Source organism: Ranitomeya imitator, chromosome 1 (genome assembly GCF_032444005.1).
Source record: "Ranitomeya imitator isolate aRanImi1 chromosome 1, aRanImi1.pri, whole genome shotgun sequence".
In the NCBI taxonomy this organism is placed as follows: domain Eukaryota; kingdom Metazoa; phylum Chordata; class Amphibia; order Anura; family Dendrobatidae; genus Ranitomeya; species Ranitomeya imitator.
In genome coordinates, this window is record NC_091282.1 from 938,440,752 (window position 1) to 938,461,343 (window position 20,592).

Here is a 20,592-nt window from a genome sequence, read left to right on the forward strand (position 1 = left end):
GGTTTCTTGGTGGTGTGTGAACATGTTCTTACAGACTTGTTCTCTGTGCAGGTAGCCCATGTGTTCCTGTTTCCATAATTGTTCTCTTGTGTCTACAAGACTGGGGAGTTCCACCACTCCTCTTGGGCTAGCTGCACAAAAGCTGTTCTACCCTGTATGCACACATGGATTTTTCCTCTCTGAACCCTGTTCACACAGGTAATGTACAGATGATCAGGTTTTTAAATACATCAGATAGGGATTGCATACATTAGTTAGGACTGCTCTGATATGGGTATACCGTGAAGATTGGTAGAGCAGCTTAGTATACATTTTTTGCAAAAAACGTATCAACCAAATACCCTGTTATTTACATCTTTTACTAGCACTTGCGGATTACTGCAAACATTTTTTCAAACTGAGTGTTTTTGGTTTTACCATTCTCTTTTGTGTCTTCAGGTTTCTTGGTGGTGTGTGAACATGTTCTTACAGACTTGTTCTCTGTGCAGGTAGCCCATGTGTTCCTGTTTCCATAATTGTTCTCTTGTGTCTACAAGACTGGGGAGTTCCACCACTCCTCTTGGGCTAGCTGCACAAAAGCTGTTCTACCCTGTATGCACACATGGATTTTTCCTCTCTGAACCCTGTTCACACAGGTAATGTACAGATGATCAGGTTTTTAAATACATCAGATAGGGATTGCATACATTAGTTAGGACTGCTCTGATATGGGTATACCGTGAAGATTGGTAGAGCAGCTTAGTATACATTTTTTGCAAAAAACGTATCAACCAAATACCCTGTTATTTACATCTTTTACTAGCACTTGCGGATTACTGCAAACATTTTTTCAAACTGAGTGTTTTTGGTTTTACCATTCTCTTTTGTGTCTTCAGGTTTCTTAGTGGTGTGTGAACATGTTCTTACAGACTTGTTCTCTGTGCAGGTAGCCCATGTGTTCCTGTTTCCATAATTGTTCTCTTGTGTCTACAAGACTGGGGAGTTCCACCACTCCTCTTGGGCTAGCTGCACAAAAGCTGTTCTACCCTGTATGCACACATGGATTTTTCCTCTCTGAACCCTGTTCACACAGGTAATGTACAGATGATCAGGTTTTTAAATACATCAGATAGGGATTGCATACATTAGTTAGGACTGCTCTGATATGGGTATACCGTGAAGATTGGTAGAGCAGCTTAGTATACATTTTTTGCAAAAAACGTATCAACCAAATACCCTGTTATTTACATCTTTTACTAGCACTTGCGGATTACTGCAAACATTTTTTCAAACTGAGTGTTTTTGGTTTTACCATTCTCTTTTGTGTCTTCAGGTTTCTTGGTGGTGTGTGAACATGTTCTTACAGACTTGTTCTCTGTGCAGGTAGCCCATGTGTTCCTGTTTCCATAATTGTTCTCTTGTGTCTACAAGACTGGGGAGTTCCACCACTCCTCTTGGGCTAGCTGCACAAAAGCTGTTCTACCCTGTATGCACACATGGATTTTTCCTCTCTGAACCCTGTTCACACAGGTAATGTACAGATGATCAGGTTTTTAAATACATCAGATAGGGATTGCATACATTAGTTAGGACTGCTCTGATATGGGTATACCGTGAAGATTGGTAGAGCAGCTTAGTATACATTTTTTGCAAAAAACGTATCAACCAAATACCCTGTTATTTACATCTTTTACTAGCACTTGCGGATTACTGCAAACATTTTTTCAAACTGAGTGTTTTTGGTTTTACCATTCTCTTTTGTGTCTTCAGGTTTCTTGGTGGTGTGTGAACATGTTCTTACAGACTTGTTCTCTGTGCAGGTAGCCCATGTGTTCCTGTTTCCATAAATGTTCTCTATATACACCAGCTAGTGCACTGGCCAGCAAGGACGCTAGCCTCGCCACTTCAGATGGTAACACACAAAGGAAGACACAAATGGGACAGACAAAAAGAAAACTACCAAGCATAGGCTCTGCTGCTAAGCTACACAGCAGCAGAGTAAACGACACCAGGATAGCTGAACTCCCACAACAGCAACACCACCATCACAGCCTGGTCTGCATAGAACAAAAATTCTATAACCGACGATCAGCTGATTGGTCAAGTGACTATTTAAAGGAAGGTGGGAGTGGTTGCAAACTAACATCAGCTGATCAGCCTAAAAGACAATTTCCATCAAGAGACGGACAATAACTCTTGCTGGACCAAAGGGAAAAAACAACACTTAAAGGGACACTGTCACCTGAATTTGGAGGGAACAATCTTCAGCCATGGAGGCGGGGGTTTTGGGTGTTTGATTCAACCTTTCCTTACCCGCTGGCTGCATGCTGGCTGCAATATTGGATTGAAGTTCATTCTCTGTCCTCCGTAGTAAATGCCTGCACAGTGCAATCTTGCCTTGCGCAGGCGTGTACTATGGAGGACAGAGAATGAACTTCAATCCAATATTGCAGCCAGCATGCAGCCAGAGGGTAAGGAAAGGGTGAATCAAAAAACCCAAAACCCCGCCTCCATGGCTGAAGATTGTTCCCTCCAAATTCAGGTGACAGTGTCCCTTTAAATTTCAGCAGACTCAGAGCTGCCACAAATCCCTTAATGATTTGTGACATTGGGGTTGTTTTACAATGCTACATCTAATATATAAAGCTGAATGTGTGTGTGTGTATGTGTGTGTGTGTGTATGTATGTCCGGGATTGGCATCTGCACCTTCGCAGCTACAGACACAAAATTTTGCACAGTCACACATCTGGACCCCGAGAGCATCATAGGCTATGTTGTGAGGTGAAATTTTAACCCCGCGCTTTCCAATTCACCAAACAATTTTGCCCCTATCTACATAAGGGGGAAAAAGTGAAAGGAAAAGTGTTGGAGGCGTCGCAGCTACAGCCACAAAATTTTGCACAGTCACACGTCTGGACCCCGAGAGCGTCATAGGCTATGTTATGAGGTGAAATTTTAATCCCGCGCTTTCCAATTCACCAAACAATTTTGCCCCTATCTACATAATGGGGAAAAGTGAAAGGAAAAGTGTTGGAGGCAAATTGACAGCTGCCAGATGTGAACAAAGGGGACTTAAAGAGTGAGAGCGAGGTGGGGCCCCGACATGGGATACTCACCACACACGGGGATATGAACACACACACAAAATGCGCCACACACTACCACGTGCTTGAACACATATTACCCTCAGCACACATTTCACCACACATACACCAACCTCGCCACATAAAAGTCGAAACACAAAAGTCGCTGCTCAGAACTCGCCACCCGCAAAACTCGCCACATGCAAAAACTAAAAATTGACAGCTGCCAGATGTGAACAAGAGGGACTTAAAGAATGAGAGCGATGGCGCCAAAGAGTATATACCGTACAGTTGCTAAGGTGGGGACCCGAAATGGGATACTCACCACACACGGGGATATGAACACACACACAAAATGTGCTTGAACACATATCACCCTCAGCACACATTTCACCACACATACACCAACCTCGCCACATAAAAGTCAAAAACACAAAAGTCGCCGCTCAAAACTCGCCATGCGCAAAACTCGCCACATGCAAAAACTAGGCTCACGCAAAACTCAACACAAGTGCAAAACTCACCTCATGGAAAACTGGCCACACGCAAAACTTGCACACGCAGAAAAATTGCCACATGCACAAAAGTTGCAACACATGCAAAAGTTGCCTCACACAAAACTTGCACATACTCAAAAGGCACCAGACATAAAACTCACCACGCGCAAAACTCGCCATGCGCAAAACTTGCTGCACACAACTTGCTACACTAACCTGTCACATGCAACTCGACACACAAAAAGTTGCTACACGCATGTTGCCACACAAAACTCATCTCACAAAAGTCGCTACATGCATGTCGCCACACGCAACTCAACACACACAACTTGACAAACGAAACTCGCCCTAAAACACACACAAGTCTGGTATTATCCTTCAAAAATAAAAATCTGATTAATAAGCAGACAAACTACAAGAGCAACAAATGTACCATATAGGAAATACGGCAGCTGTCAGTCACATGACCTGTCTATTATGTGTATGTGTGAGCTAATATATACTGCCAGGAGGGAGGGCTTCCTGTTGGCTGGGGATTTATCAGGCTACCAATTTAGCTTACAAATACTGAGGTAAAAATACTGACCAAATAACGTGTGAATGCGGTCTAATACAGGAGGAGATGACACACAGGTATATACTATATACAGGAGAGATGGCACACATATATACTATATACAGGAGGAGATGACACACAGGTATATACTATATACAGGAGGAGATGACACACATATATACTATATACAGGAGGAGATGACACAGATATATACTATATACAGGGGAGATGACATACAGGTATATACTATATACAGGAGCAGATGACCTACAGGTATATACTATATACAGGAGGAGATGACACACAGCTATATACTATAAACAGGAGCAGATGACCTACAGGTATATACTATATACATGAGGAGATGACACACAGGTATAAACTATATACAGGAGCAGATGACCTACAGGTATATACTATATACAGGAGGAGATGACATACAGGTATATACTATATATAGAAGGAGAAGACATACATGTATATACTATATTTAGGAGGAGATGACATATAGGTATATACTATATACAGGGGAGATGACACACAGCAGGTATATACTATATACAGGAGATGACATACAGGTGTATACTATACAGTATATAAGGGAGATGACAAACATGTATATACTGAGGTGAAAATGAGAGGTGTGAGGTGAAAATGAAAAGGCGTGATTGCAAAATGAGAGGAGTGAGGGAAAATAGTGGAGTGATCGGAAAATGACAGATGTGAGGTCGAAATGACAAGTGTTAGGGGGGAATGAGAGGAGTGAGGGAGAAAATGAGAGGTGTGAGGGAGAAAATGAGAGATGTGAGGGGGAAAATGAAAGATGTGATTGGGAAAATGAGAGGCATGATGGGAAAATAAGAGAAGTGAGGTGCTATAACTAACCACAGATATTTTCTATGCCCAGGCAACGCCGGGCTCTTCAGCTAGTATACCATAAATTGCAAAATAAAGTACAACACATTTTCAATGTTCTTAATGTGCTGTAGGGTTTCACTCTCTCTGGTAGGCATCAGTTCTTAAGTACAGTTCACACAGGAAAAGACAGGCTGGAGCGAGCCGCCCGCCCCCCTCCCCCGGGCGGCGTACGTGGAAGCCGCCATGACAGGGGGTTTGGAGCAGGAAGAGGGGGGCGTGGGGTTCGTTCCAGGGGGAGGGGTATCTGCCGGCGAGGGGTATTGTGGGAGCGGGGGGGAGGTGAGGTTCACTTCCCGCTCTGCGGAATCGAGAGCAGTAGCGAGCGCTGGTACCTGCGCCGAATATGGCGGAGATCGACCGGGTGCTGACACAACTGCGAGCGGCGGCGGCGTCGCAGCCTCCCGGCTGGCTGGAGGCACAATTGACAGGCATCCTGGGCGGCAGCAGCGGCGCTGTTCCCCCCGATCCATCGGCGGCTGGGCCCGGTGAGCGGCGCTCTAGGCGCGTGCGCCCCCCTCAGCGGCTATCCCCGGATGCTGCCCCGGCGCCGGCGCAGGAGCCCCTCATGGGACCCTCCGGGCCGCGTGCCTGCGTGCAAGCGCCCCAGCAGGCCGCGGTCCGGGAGGAATCCACCCGCTGCGCTGGGGCCTGCGGCGGCATTTGGGCCCTCTCTCTCACCTACCCGGGGGGTTGGGCCCACGCGCGCCAGAGCGGCTGCAGGACGCGGAGTGAGCACGGCGGGCCGCGGCGGTTATGCCTGTCCCGGGCGGCCTGGTTCCGGCGGCACCACGAGACGGCGGGGGAGCATCCCAGCGGCAGGCGGCTCCCCAGACTCGGTGGGGCTGCCAGGCTCAGCCGGGGTACGTCATTCCCCCCATGCAGCTGCGACCGGGCCCACACCTACCCATGGGATGGCGGCAGCTGGCAGCGTTGCGGACGGCGGGTCCGGGCCCGACGGATTCCTGGCAGCCTCCTGGAGCAACGGGGTCGGCACGGTCCCCACTGCAGGGGTCGGAGCAGCTGGAGCAGTGAGGAGCAAGGTCCACGTCCGGGTGGACGCACAGACGGCTTCGAGTGCAAGAGACGGCGGGACAGCGACAGCGGCTGGGGGGACCGGAGCTCCCCTGCAGCCTGGTGAGAACCATTCCATGTTTTGTTTGTCCCCGGCGTTGTCGACGCCAACCATGACTTCGGGGGATCAGGTTGGGGGGTATGTGGAGCGGGGGGGCGGATATGAGTCGTGAGGGGGTGAGTGAGTTGTTGTCGGGGGTGCGGGAGTTGTTGTCACGGTTGAGCAGTGGTAGGCCAGGGCCGTCCCCATTGTCAGCTTGGGTCGGATCGTCCGACTCGGGGTTAGCGTTGTTAGATGGCGGTTCGGGTGAACAGAGTAGGTCGGCCGTGCTGGTCTCGGTGTCCGTACAGATGGAGAAAGAGAAGGAAGGGGGCATTCGGCTAGATGATAAGGCACGTGGTGAGGTGTATGTGTGCTTTGAGGGGCCGTTGGGGGCGCATTTGAAGAAGGAAGTGCGCGAGAAGATTTGGAAGGATGAGTATGTGGAGATGTTTTCACTGTTACCACTGGAAAAATTTAACTTGGACAAGAGTAAAAAAGAGGATAGTAAGAAGGAGGATGACGAAAAGCGGCGATGGCGCCTTATTCCTCAGACGTTTGTGAACTGGCTTCAGGCATTTGCGATTTTGGCAAGTGTTATTGGCGAAAAAGCTCCCGAGAATTGCTCAGCCTTGTTTTGTTATATGGATTCCATAGGGGAGGCGCATAGAGCCTATGGTGGTCAAGCATGGTTACGATACGATGAGCAGTTCCGGCAGCGGAAGGCGGTTCGTCCAGCGATCAGATGGGATCAGAAGGACATCGGCTTGTGGTTGCGTGTGATGGCACCAACGAAGTTTGGTCACTCCTTTCAAGGGGGGGCCGGAACTTCCGGCCAAGGCTCTGGGCAGGGTTCCTCTTCAGGAGCCGGGGGTCAGGCGGGTCAATCCGGCAGTCAGAAACATGGCGTGTGTTGGCAGTTCAATGAGGGCCAGTGTAAGTTCGGGGCAACTTGCAAGTTCAAGCATTTGTGCTCGCACTGCAATGGCGCCTCACACGGAGCCTCCAAATGTTTTAAGAAGAAAGGGAAGCCAGAGGGTAATCCCAAAGGATGCGATGGCCCCCTATCTAGATAGGTACCCCGATAGGGAGAGGGCAGAGTTACTTTGGGCCGGGTTTGATGTTGGCTTTTGTATACCGGCCCCGGGTTTTGCGGTACCACCGACGTTGAAGAATCTTAGATCGGCTGAGTTGCATGCATCGGTCGTGTCTGAAAAGTTGGGCAAAGAGGTGGCGTTGGGTAGGATGTCAGGTCCGTTTCCCACTCCCCCCCTTTGGATGATTTGGTGGTGTCACCTTTGGGCGTAGTGCCAAAGAAGGAGCCGAATAAGTTTCGGCTCATTCAGCATTTGTCATACCCGAAGGGGAGGTCAGTTAATGATGGGATTGATCCCGAGCTTTGTTCGGTGGTTTATACGTCGTTTGATGAGGCAGCCAGGTGGGTGCGCAGTTGTGGTAGGGGTGCATTGTTGGCCAAGACCGATATTGAGTCGGCCTTTCGTTTGTTGCCTGTTCACCCCGATAGCGTGAGGTTGTTAGGCTGTTATTGGGACGGCGGGTTTTATGTTGATCGATGTTTGCCGATGGGCTGTTCACTGTCATGTGCTTATTTTGAGGCTTTCAGTTCCTTTCTGGAGTGGGCGGTGCGGGATGTGTCCGGTTTGGACTCGGTAATTCATTATCTGGATGATTTCTTGTGCATTTCCCCTGATCAGTCTCAATGTTGTGAGGTCCTGTTAAGGACGGTTGTTTGGGTCGCGGAGCGCTTTGGGGTCCCGTTGGCACCGGGCAAGATGGAAGGTCCATGTATGAGCTTGTCCTTTTTGGGTATTGTCATCGATTCTGAGATGTGGGAGTTTAGGTTACCGGTTGACAAGGTGTTGGGTCTGAGAGACGAGGTGGCCCGTGCTAGACGGTTGAAAAAATTGCCACTGCGCGATGTGCAGTCGCTTTTGGGGAAGTTGAATTTTGCGTGTCGAATTATTCCCATGGGGAGAATTTTTTCACGAAGACTGGCCAGTTCTACAGCCAGGGTCACTGCCCCGCATCATTTTGTGCGTTTGTCGGCCGAGCACAAGGCTGACTTGGAGGTTTGGGACCGTTTTTTGGCGTGTTACAACGGGCGTTCGTTGTTGATGGAGGAGGCAGTGGGCAATGCTGATTTGGACTTGTTCACTGACGCCTAGGGCGGTATTGGTTTTGGGGCCTTTTTTGGGGGCCATTGGTGTACGGCCAGATGGCCGGAAGCCTGGTTTGAAACAGGTTTAGTGCAGGACATCACGTTGTTGGAAATTTTCCCGATCTTGGTGGCGGCGCAGCTTTGGGGCGATGATTTTCGGAACAAAAGGGTGCGTTTTAACTGTGATAATATGGCGGTTGTGTGCGCCATTAACAGTTTGACGACGGCGTCTCCCCCGGTGATTAGAGTTCTTAGGCAGTTGGTTTTGTCTTGCTTACACCTGAATGCTTATTTCACAGCTTCACATGTGCCCGGTGTTAATAACTGCATTGCCGATTCTTTGTCTCGTTTCCTGTGGGAGCGTTTTCGGTCGCTGGCGCCAGATGCCGAGGAGACGGGCCTGGAATGCCCGGCGGAACTCTGGAGCGTGGTGTCCGGGCTGCAGAGCCTTTAATTCAAGCGTCCTTGGCTCCGAGTACGTGGTCGGTTTATCAGGCGGTATGGAGCAGTTGGGAGAGTTGGCTGGCGGCTTGCGGAGCTGCGAGTGCGGGTTCGGACCAGGTGGGGGCATTGTTATTGTGGTTGAGACAGGGGGCGGATCAGGGATGGTCGGCAGCGAAGGTGGATAGGACGATAGCGGCTTTAGCCTTTGGTTTCAGGCTACGTGGTCTTCAGGACGTGACAAAGTTCTTTCTGGTGAGGCAGGCGGCGAAGGGGCTGAGAAGATCATGCAGCCGAGGTGATTGTAGACGCCCGGTGTCCTTTGAGATGTTGAAGCGGTTGGGGTTCTGGTTGGGTGATGTATGCGTTTCCAGCTTTGAGGTTGCGCTGTTTCGCTTAGCCTTTTCGTTGGCCTTTTACGGAGCGTTGAGGATAGGGGAGTTGGTCTCACCCACTACGGTTCGTCAAGGGGGCCTGTGGGCGGGGGACGTTTTTGCTTCCGAGGGGTCGCTGCAGTTTTGGATTCGGAAGTCTAAGACGGATCAGATGGGGCGGGGCAAAAAAGTAGTTTTGGGTGCTGTTTCTGGTTCTGTTATGTGTCCGATCCGGTGCTGGCAGGCTTTTGATAGGTGTCACCCGCGTCGTGACGGGCCTTTGTTGCGTCACGAGGATGGGTCTTTCCTGTCCAAATATCAGTTCGTAGCAGTTTTTCGGCAGTGTTTAAAGGCCATTGGGGTAGATTCTGCCAGGTTCGCTTCTCATTCTTTCCGGATCGGGGCTGCCACCGAGGCGGCAAGAAACGGATTGGCTCCCGAGGTGGTGCAAAGGATTGGGCGGTGGGAATCCGGCCGTTATCGGAGTTACGTGAGGCCTTGAGCAGTTGGGATTGGTTTGATCTTTTGTTTGTGTTGGCGATTGTCTAAGTTGTTTATGTTTTTCAGGTTCATCCTCGATGTTGGTGTGGGTTGTCGGCCACTCATATGTGTACTGGGGCGCGAGACGGGCCGACGTCAGACAGGATGGAAGACAGCTCGGGTTTTCCAGGGACGTGGCCGTCATCAGGTGGTTGGGGTTTCGGGGTTTAGGTTGGAACAGAGTCCTGGAGGAAGTACATAATGGCATTCGACTGGACAGGCCTCCTGATATTTTGGTTCTGCACGTCGGGGGAAACGACTTGGGTACTCGTCCGTGTCGGGAGTTGATCCGGGACATTAAACACGACATGCTCCGGTTATGGGTTTCGTTTCGGGAGATGTCCATAGTGTGGTCAGAGATTGTTCCTCGGACATCTTGGAGGCACGCCAGGTCGGTGGAAAAGATAAATAAAGCCCGAATTAAGGTTAATCGGGCCGTGTCGGGTTTTGTTGTGCGGAACGGTGGTATGGCCGTGCGCCATTTTGAGTTGGAGCGTGGGGGGGACCAATTCCTTTTAGGTGACGGGGTTCATCTGAATGCGGTGGGCATGGATTTGTGGGCTCTGGGGTTGCAGTCTGGAATTGAGCGGGCCATAGCGGTTAAGGTTGGTGGGGTCTCGAGTACTTGAGGGGGTCAAGTATCCTCGTGGTGGCGGGGGGAGGGGTCCTTGGAGTTGGTGCTAAATTGGCCTGGGGGGTCCGTCGGGATACGGATTCTCCAGTTGGTTTAAGTATTGGTTGCGGGTCTGGTGATTTGGGGGAATCTTGGTAACGGTGGGCCAGATTCCTAAGTTGGAAGTGGACAAGGGTAACCCTTCGGGGTATTTTTGGTGCTCTCGAGCCTGTGGGGTAACGGCTGAGAGTAATCTACGGTTGGTCTCTTGTCCACTTGTTTATACTATGGGTGACACCAGATTTTTAGCTTCAAGGACCCCTTCCCAGCTCATTTATGGTTATATGTTTTGTTTGTTATAATAAAGGCCGCTGTGGCCAATTATATCCAATTTGAGACTCATGTCGTTATTCGGAGGTTGGGAAGGAAAAGGGGGTCGGTGATCCCTTGGGAAGGCACTTAATCAGGGTAGTCGACAATACCAATGTCATGCAGTTTGAATTGCTTTCCACAGGTTGCACAGCACTAAAACTCAAACATGAATCCCTAGATAACTAAACAGAGACACCCTGGCTACTCATACATGGCTGAGCTATCCCCAGCTTGGTCAAACAAAACCGCTATTGTCCATTGCAACCACTGATACTGGTGGTTTTCTGCACACAGCCTGTGCAGACTCTTCTCAAAGAGGGATTCTGACTTGTCTCTCCTTTCAGCTTCAAGACACATCCAGTCTGGTCAGCCTACCTGCGCTGATGGACTCAGATGAACACCTAAGCTTGTTTATATGCAGGGTCAGCCAAGTACACTAATCAAAGCCTGCAGAGCTAGTATTTAACCCTAGATTATCTGGAGTTTCTACAGTGCCTAGTAAAATAAAGAAGCATTCTTAGACCCTAGACCAGATCTTCCACTAGGATTATGTCTCCCAATGATTGTATGATATCGTTTATGTTAAGTGAACGCTGAAGTCTATCCCAAACTGAGAAGGCTGCAGGCCATCAGCAGCCACTGATGGGCTACAGCGCTCATGTGACATAAGTAATAGCTGGTGATTACATGTGATATTTAACTATTACTAAACTTATGGTGCTTGTCGATTGTGTTAGAAGTTAAACATACACGGTTCTTATTAAATTTTAATACAGGTAAACATTTAATAAACATTGAGGCCTATTTTATAAAAAACAGTGTATTGTCTGTAAATATATATATATAAAAAATATACACACACACACACACACACAGTTATATGAAAAAGTTTGGGCACCCCAATTAATCTTAAGCTTAATGTTTCATAAAAATTGTATTTTTTGCAACAGCTATTTCAGTTTCATATATCTAATAACTGTTGGACACAGTAATGTTTCTCCCTTGAAATGAGGTTTATTGTACTAACAGAAAATGTGCACTCTGCATTCAAACAAAATTTGACAGGTGCATAAGTATGGGCACCCTTATCATTTTCTTGATTTAAATACTCCTACCTACTTTTTACTGACTTACTAAAGCACTTTTTTTGGTTTTCTAACCTCATTGAGCTGTGAACTTCATAGCCAGGTGTATGCAATCATGAGAAAGCTACTTAAAGTGGCCACTTGCAAGTTGTTCTCCTGTTTGAATCTCCTCTGAAGAGTGGCATCATGGGCTCCTCAAAACAACTGTCTAATGATCTGAAAACAAAGATTATTCAACATAGTTGTTCAGGGGAAGGATACAAAAAGCTGTCTCAGAGATTTAACCTGTCAATTTCCACTGTGAGGAACATAGTAAGGAAATGGAAGAACATAGGTACCGTTCTTGTTAAGGCCAGAAGTGGCAGGCCAAGAAAAACATCAGAAAGGCAGAGAAGAAGAATGGTGAGATCAGTCAAGGACAATTCTTGCTGCAGATGGTGTCACTGTGCATCGGTCAACTATACAACGCACTTTGCACAAGGAGAAGCTGTATGGGAGAGTGATGTGAAAGAAGCCGTTTCTGCAAGCACGCCACAAACAGAGTCAGCTGAGGTATGCAAAAGCACATTTGGAGAAGCCAATTTCTTTTTGGAAGAAGGTCCTGTGGACTGATGAAACCAAGATTGAGTTGTTTGGTCATACAAAAAGGCGTTATGCATGGCGGCCAAAAAACACAGCATTCCAAGAAAAACACTTGCTACCCACAGTAATATTTGGTCGAGGTTCTATCATGCCTTGTGGCTGTGTGGCCAATGCCGACACCGGGAATCTTGTTAAAGTTAAGGGACGCATGGATTCCTCTCAGTATCAGCAGATTTTTGACAATAATGCTCATGATTCAGTGACAAAGTTGAAGTTACACAGGGGATGGATCTTTGAGCAAGACAATGATCCAAAACACCGCTCCAAATCAACTCAGGCATTCATGCAGAGGAACAATTACACTGTTCTGGAATGGCCATCCCAGTCCCCAGACCTGAATATCATTGAACATCTGTGGGATCATTTGAAGAGGGCTGTCCATGCTCGGCGACCATCAAACTTAACTGAACTGGAATTGTTTTGTAAAGAGGAATGGTCAAAAATACCTTCATCCAGGATCCAGGAACTCATTAAAAGCTACAGGAAGCGACTAGAGGCTGTTATTTTTGCAAAAGGAGGATCTACTAAATATTAATGTCACTTTTCTGGTGGGGTGCCCATACTTATGCACCTGTAAAATTTTGTTTGAATGCAGATTGCACATTTTCTGTTAGTACAATAAGCCTCATTTGTAGGCAGAAACATTACTGTGTCCAACAGTTATTAGATATATGAAACTGAAATAGCTGTTGCAAAAAAAACAATTTTTATAAAACATTAAGCTTAAGATCTATAGGGGTGCCCAAACTTTTTCATATATATATATATATATATATATACACACACACACACACACATACATATATAAAATGTACCTTAATTTAAGGATAGGCATTAGGCTTCCATGGCTGGGGTTTATAGACTCATACTTATGGTGCTACTATCAATTTCGTGACAGCACAATGAAATGTGAATCATTTCTCTTGAAGAAGCCTGCCATCAGTTAACGTAATAAAAGTACAATTATATACTGTCCCTCTCTCTTTTCCATAGAAATATGAATATATGAATTACTGTTTTACCAATGTCTGTTCTGAGTGTCATTAGTCAGCTCCGACTATATCCTTCCTATATCCATTGGGTCAGACAAGTCTCGCTGTTACCCAATTTCCACAGTCTATGGTTACAAAAGATAAGCCTCTCAAGTATGTCTAAACCAATACGAGTGTAAATAAATCTTGGTGATGATGCTGCTAGCAGAACATTACACTGTAGCAGCAGGATCTATTCATGCCATATTACTTAACCCTAGCAAAAAAAAAAAAAACAACACAAAAGAAAACCAGCCATGCCTCCCAATACCTGGATACATACTAATGAACTGCAGGACGCAGCAAGCCCTCATGAAGAAAGGTGGATGTAGCACAAGTGCAAAATATTGATGTACAACCATTCACACACCTATCATTTTTGGGGATGGGGTGGATGCCTAGTAGTAACCCAGTTTCATGGATCCGTGTAGTACACCACGCTCGTGTCACCATTAGGCTGTAAGTCTGCATGTAATATGCGGTAAATCGGCATGGGGCACTACACATGTGTGACTGGTACTTTATACAGTTTGACCAGGAGATACATGTTGTGTATATTTTTGTAGGGTTTTGTTTTTCCCACATTACTAGTAGTGTCAGACTGTAGCCAAAGTGGCACGTAGTCTAATAAGGAACCTGTCTGGAGATTCATGCCACTAAAACCGTGGGCATCACAAATCTAGAACAGGCTCCCTCACTGGAAATATCTAGTGACTTCTCCCTGCCCACCTCTGTATCATTGGCAGGTCTCTCCTTACTCATGTATAGAGAGAGACCAGTCAGTCTAGCTGGGAGACGCTGGTGGTGACCAGCCTTGGTGACTAGGCTCCTTGCTCCCAGCCTTGCTTCTCAGAAATGCTTTTCCAAGTAAAATATACTGTAGGTAAACATGGTCTCATAACGTGTTATCCGAGCACGCTCTGGTGTTATCCGAGCTTCTGGGCATGCTCGTATATTATGTTTGAGTCTCTACGACTGCATGATTTGTGGCTGTTAGTCAGCCTCACCACATGTGGCACATGCGTAGCAGCTGCCTAACAGCCACCAATTATGCAGCTGCAAGGAGTCAAACATAATATACAAGCACTGCCAGATGCTCGGATAACACCAGAGCGTGCTCGGATAACACGTTATACAAACACGTTCCATCATCACTAGTAGGTAACTGAAAATAAGGTAGATTCCAACAGCAACTACTGACGGCTAATAGATGGTGGTTCTAAAATGAGATCCTAGAATCCATAAGCTGAGTTCACAGTTGGCAATGATGCAGTACCATAAAACAGATATAGGTCCGGACAGGCAGCGATCCAAAAGTGATAAAAAAAAATAGTCCAGGTAAAACAGCAACAAATACCTTCACGTATAAACCAGATACAAGGCTAACCAGGTTGTTTTTAGCAGATTTATCTGCCTAGAGGTTGTCCCATTATAATTTTGTGTCTGGTCCTAGTGGTCAGTGGCATCGTCAATATTCCAGGACATGTTTGTCGGCGACACAGATTGCATCTAAGAAGGTGGCTGACAGCAGAATATATGGCCCATAATGATAAGTCCCACTAATCAATGGCAGCCAACAAATTACTCTGCAAGAATGTATCCGTTTTTATCTATGGTGCAGATTTCAGAAATCTCGTGCACAGTTTTTTTTCCTGACCGAGTTGGAAAATTGCAGCGTTTTTTTTTTCAATCTGCAGCATGTCACTCTTCTTTCAGCGTTATTTTTTTCACCATAGAAAGCAATGAGAAAGTGAAAAAACTGCTGCAACCATGTATTTGTTTCTGTTTTCTGTGTTTTTCGTGAATAAATCTAACATTACTACACATGTACTGTGCGCAAATGAGACATTCAATCTGTAGAAAACAGCAAAAACACACCAAAAAAAAAAAATCAGCAAAAATGCAGCATAACAGGTTTTTTTGTTAGCAGCTTCATTGCTGCAAAGAGAGCAGGTTGTGCCAGCAGGAAAAAAAACGCAATGTGTGAACATAGCCTTAGAAGGCTCCAGGAGAATCTGTAAAGCACCTCTATCGCCAGGTCTTTGCTGCCATGTCATGCTTGTCTTTTCAGCTTTATCCCTCCATGCTAAGGCTACTAGTTATAATGAACAAGCAGGGTACAGGCTTGGGTAAAATGATCCCTGATTAATCACATACTGTTACTCTTTATAGACGCTTCATTATAAAATCATTTCAGTACTATACATGCCATCGGACATATCTGAAAATCGGGAACTGGCAACCAAGATTAGACACATTGAAGAATGTTTACTTATACGGGTATTCCCTTCTCCAACTTCCCATCCTGATATGTAGTAGGTGTAATAATAACATTAGCAAATACTTCCAATTAGAATTGTAGCATAGTTCTCCTGATTCAATATGTCACTTGCCCCATGTGCAGGGCATTGCTGTAGCTTAGGTATCTATGGTTACGACCACTCAGTGACAGCGGTTATTAATCGTAACCATAGATACCTAAGCTACTGCAATGCCCTGCACATAGGCTAAGCAACATAGCGAATCAGAAGGACTAGGTTACATTCCTAATTGGAGGCATTTGCTAATATTACGATTATCACACCTACTACAAATTGTGATAGGATCTTGGACATGGGAATATGCCTTTAAATTTACTGTACTGTATATCTATGTACTCCACTTAGTACACCAATGTGCGTTATTTTGTGAAGACATCCATCCATATCGACCTGCACTCAGTCACTGTACCTACCTCACTGACAATGAGTAGACATTTTCCTTTGAGTCGCTGTTCCTCAGGAGATAACTCCCATCCTGGCCATTTGTAAGCAAAAGTGCTTCTGCTGCATGTCGGGACAGATTGTCATGGAACCACCTGGTTAAAAAATAAATTGGGAGTTAGGAACCTGCAGTTTGTAACATGCGGACAGCTATTGTTGATACATCCACATTACTTGATTTCAAGGCAGCTGACAAAGTGAAGTCTGCTATGAGATTAACCATACTTAACACTAAAGAGGAAACAAGACTGACGCGTCACCGGAAGACATGATGACATACCGTGAAACCTTCTTTTGCAAGATCGTTAAGTTTTAGGTAAATAAACAGATCATTGCAAAAGTTACAAGTTTGCACTTACACATACAGATGTCTGATCAATTTCTATTTCTATCCAATCAGACCAAATCTGTGTGAGTATAAACAGGTATATGTAAGACAAGTACATAAGGCATAGAAAAGGTTTATATTGTAGGGCAAGAGGAAGAAGAGAACATTTGTTGGCATAAATAACCAATTTCATCATCGGACTGGTCAGAAATCAGTGTGTGAACACATCTTTGAATTCTTCACAATTTTTTTTCATTTACGCTGTGTTCCAATGTCTGACCAGTTTTAAAGGGAACCTGTCACCCCGAAAATCGTGGGTGAGGTAAGCCCACCGGCATCAGGGGCTTATCTACAGCATTCTGTAATGCTGTAGATAATCCCCCGATGTTACCTGAAAGAGGAGAAAAAGACGTTAGATTATACTCACCCAGGGGCGGTCCCGCTGCTGGTCAGGTCGGATGGGCGTCTCTGGTCCGCTGCGGCGCCTCCCATCTTCATTCCATGACGTCCTCTTCTGATCTTCAGCCACGGCTCCGGCGCAGGCGTACTTTGTCTGCCCTGTTGAGGGCAGAACAAAGTACTGCAGTGCGCAGGCGCCGGAAAGGTCAGAGAGGCCCGGCGCCTGCGCACTGCAGTACTTTGTACAATTCTGACCACTGTCCCTTTATGAGGTTATAACTCTGGAACACTTCAACGGATCCTGATGATTCTGACATCGTTTTCTCATGACATATTGTACTTCATGATAGTGGTAAAATTCTCATTTTTACAACACCATTTTTTTTTAGGGACCACATCACATTTTAAGTCATTTTGAGGGGTCTATATGATAGAAAATAATGAAGTGTGACACCATTCTAAAAACTGCACCCCTCAAGGTGCTCAAAACCACATTCCAGAAGTTTATTAACCCTTCTGGTGCGTCACAGGAATTTTTGGAATGTTTGAAAAAAAAAAATGTTCATTTTTTTTTTTTTTTTTTTACAAAAAATTTACTTCAGCTCCAATCTGTTTTATTTTACCAAGGGTAATAAAAAGTTGTTGTACAATTTGTCCTGAGTACCCCGATACCCCATATGTGGGGGTAAACCACTGTTTGGGCGCATCGCAGAGCTTGGAAGGGAAGGAGCACCATTTGACTTTTCAATGCAAAATTGGCTGGAATTGAGATGGGACGCCATGTCGCATTTAGGGACCCACTAATGTGCCTAAACATTGAAACCCCCCACAAGTGACACCAATTTGGAAAGTAGACTCCCTAAGGAACTTATCTAGATGTGTGGTGAGTAGAGTTGAGTGACCTTGACCTTTTTAGAGTCGAGCCGGGTTTCGCGAAACCCGACTATCTCAAAAGTCGGGTCGAGTGAAATCGGCCGATTATGACGTAAAGTCGGGATCGACCGAAACACGAAACCCAATGCAAGTCAATGGGGCAGCATAGTCGGCAGTGAGTGGGGGCCAGGAAAACACCTAGAGTGCCCATTTTAATGTCAAAACCATCCATTCTTCTTAATGAAGCTTGTCAAGCGTAATTTACCTTATAATAATTGGAAGGCATTTGAAATTGGGGGTCATTTGGCTAAAGTTGTGGTGGGTAGGGCTGGTTCAAGTAATTAGTGGGCCCAGGAAATCTGGACCACGTCACGGCAGTGGAGCAGGGAGAGGTAAGTATTTCAACTTTGCAAGTGCTGTGAACCTGAGCAAGCAGGGGGGGCCCACTCGTTGGCATTGGCACTGGCACAGGGCCCCTCAAAGTACAGCGGTGTGTTTGCACGGCGGGGGCGCCTCCCACCCGCAGCAACACTTTTGCGTACTATGAGAGGCCCTGTGCCAGTGACGTCGCCAACTAGTATTCCTCCCCCCCACCTGATGAAGGAACCTGCACTTTCATCTGCACCTTCCTCTTTGTCCCCGTGTAAGGTGGTATGGTATGCGGGAAGAGCAACCTGACTTTCAGCAGGGTCACAATGTTGTTGTGTAGCGTGCACGGGGAATGTTGCGTTATGGGTCAATGTACCAGCAGACTCCTCTATCACTGGCTGGGCAATGGGCAGGATGAGGAGGAAACACAGATATAGGCCCAAAGAATAAAGTTGGCTAAATGCAGTTCAAAATTGGTAACACAGGAATAACCAGGGGGCATTGCAGTGGAGGACAACTGGAATGAGAGGCTGACACAGAGAGTAGGCCCAAATCAGTAAGTAGTCGAAATGCAGTTCAAAATTGGCAACCGTAGTAAACAGGCGGCACAGCTTTGTTCAGTGGAGGAGAACAGCAAGGAGTGGCAGACACCGATAGTAGGCCCCAACCCAACTAGTAGGCCAAATGCAGTCTAACATTAACAACTACTTAACGAGCGCCTGAAAACGGAATTTCAGGACAGGAAACCAGGAGAACAGCAAGGAGCGGCAGACACTGTTAGTAGGCCCCAAACCAACTAGTACGCCAAATGCAGCTGTTCCATTTAACCACAATTTAACGAGAGCCTGAAGATAGAAGCTCAGGAAAGGCAACCTGGAGAACACCTTGGAGTGGAACACACCATCTCTCTCCACCCGATACCCATTTTGTAGGCCTAATGCAGTGTAGTTTTCTACAACTACTAAACGAGAGTCGGAAGATCGAAGCAATGGCGAGGAAACCTGGAGAACACCTTGGAGTGTAACACACCATCTCTCTCCACCCCATAGCCAATTTGGAGGCCTAATGCAGTGTAGTTTCCAACAACTACTAAACGAGAGCATTAAGATCGAAGCTCTGGAAAGGCAACCTGGAGAACACCTTGGAGTGTAACACACCATCTCTCTCCACCCGATACCCATTTTGTAGGCCTAATGCAGTGTAGTTTTCTACAACTACTGAACGAGAGTCGGAAGACCGAAGCAATGGCAAGGAAACCTGGGGAACACCTTGGAGTGTAACACACCATCTCTCTCCACCCCATACCCAATTTGTAGGCCTAATGCAGCCTACTTTCCGACAACTACTAAACGAGAGCATGAAGATCGAAGCTCAGGAAAGGCAACCTGGGGAACACCTTGGAGTGTAACACACCATCTCTCTACACCACGGAAGGGCTGATTCTTAGGAAGGAAGGCTGTCGGAAAGAAGCAGGGCGCGTCCGAGGGTGATTATATTCTTATTAGGTATATACTCACCCTCGGACGCGCCCTGCTTCTTTATTTGTAATGAATGTTTATTTGCAATGTGGTTTTGACTTACTCTATTTTTTTGGTAAATAATGATTTTATTATTTTCATTGTTTTGCATCTTCTTGGCAATAATATAAAGAAGACGCGACAGGACAACACTCGGTGGATGCCATATCTGTGTTTTAAATTGAAAAAAACTATCAGTTAACTACTTGCAGGAGAAAGTTATTGTAGCTGGTGGCCATTTTTAGTACTGTACCAGATTTTTGTTGTATGTGTTTGTTTTTAATGTTAAAATGTCTGCATTTGATATCTCTCCAGTATTTTCTTTTTTATAAGCAAAATACTTATTTTTATATTTTCTGATGTTGGTTCAAGGGGTACACGGGCAGCAGTAGACAGGTCAGTGGAGGCCTAGTGGAAGGAGGGACCGCAGACAGGCTTCGAAGGCCTAACATAATAAATTGGGCTGGCTGTAGGCAATTTAAAATTTGTTCCAGGGGAACACGGGCAGCAGTGGCCTGGTCTGTGTAGTAGTAGTGGAAAGAACGGGCCGCAGACAGGCTTCGAAGGCCTAACATAACAAAAATTGGGATGTAGGCAATTTACAATTGGTTCCAGGGGAACACGGGCAGCAGTAGACAGGTCAGTGGAGGCCTAGTGGAAGGAGGGACCGCAGACAGGCTTCGAAGGCCTAACATAACAAATTGGGCTGGCTGTAGGCAATTTAAAATTGGTTCCAGGGGAACATGGGCAGCAGTGGCCTGGTCAGTGTAGTAGTAGTGGAAAGAACGGGCCACAGACAGGCTTCGAAGGCCTAACATAACAAAAATTGGGCTGTAGGCAATTTAAAATTGGTTCCAGGGGAACACGGGCAGCAGTAGACAGGTCAGTGGAGGCCTAGTGGAATGAGTGACCGCAGACAGGC

The 20,592-nt window shown here is 46.4% G+C and overlaps 1 protein-coding gene across 1 annotated transcript in view; it reads right to left on the reverse strand.

Annotated features, from left to right (window-relative positions):
- Nucleotides 1–20,592, reverse strand: part of DAPP1 (dual adaptor of phosphotyrosine and 3-phosphoinositides 1) — a 131,796-nt gene that overhangs the window by 48,218 nt on the left and 62,986 nt on the right. The window contains exon 2 of the mRNA XM_069743613.1: nucleotides 16,157–16,279. Within this exon, the coding sequence (XP_069599714.1) occupies nucleotides 16,157–16,279 (123 nt within the window). The remainder of the gene's footprint in view (nucleotides 1–16,156; nucleotides 16,280–20,592) is intronic.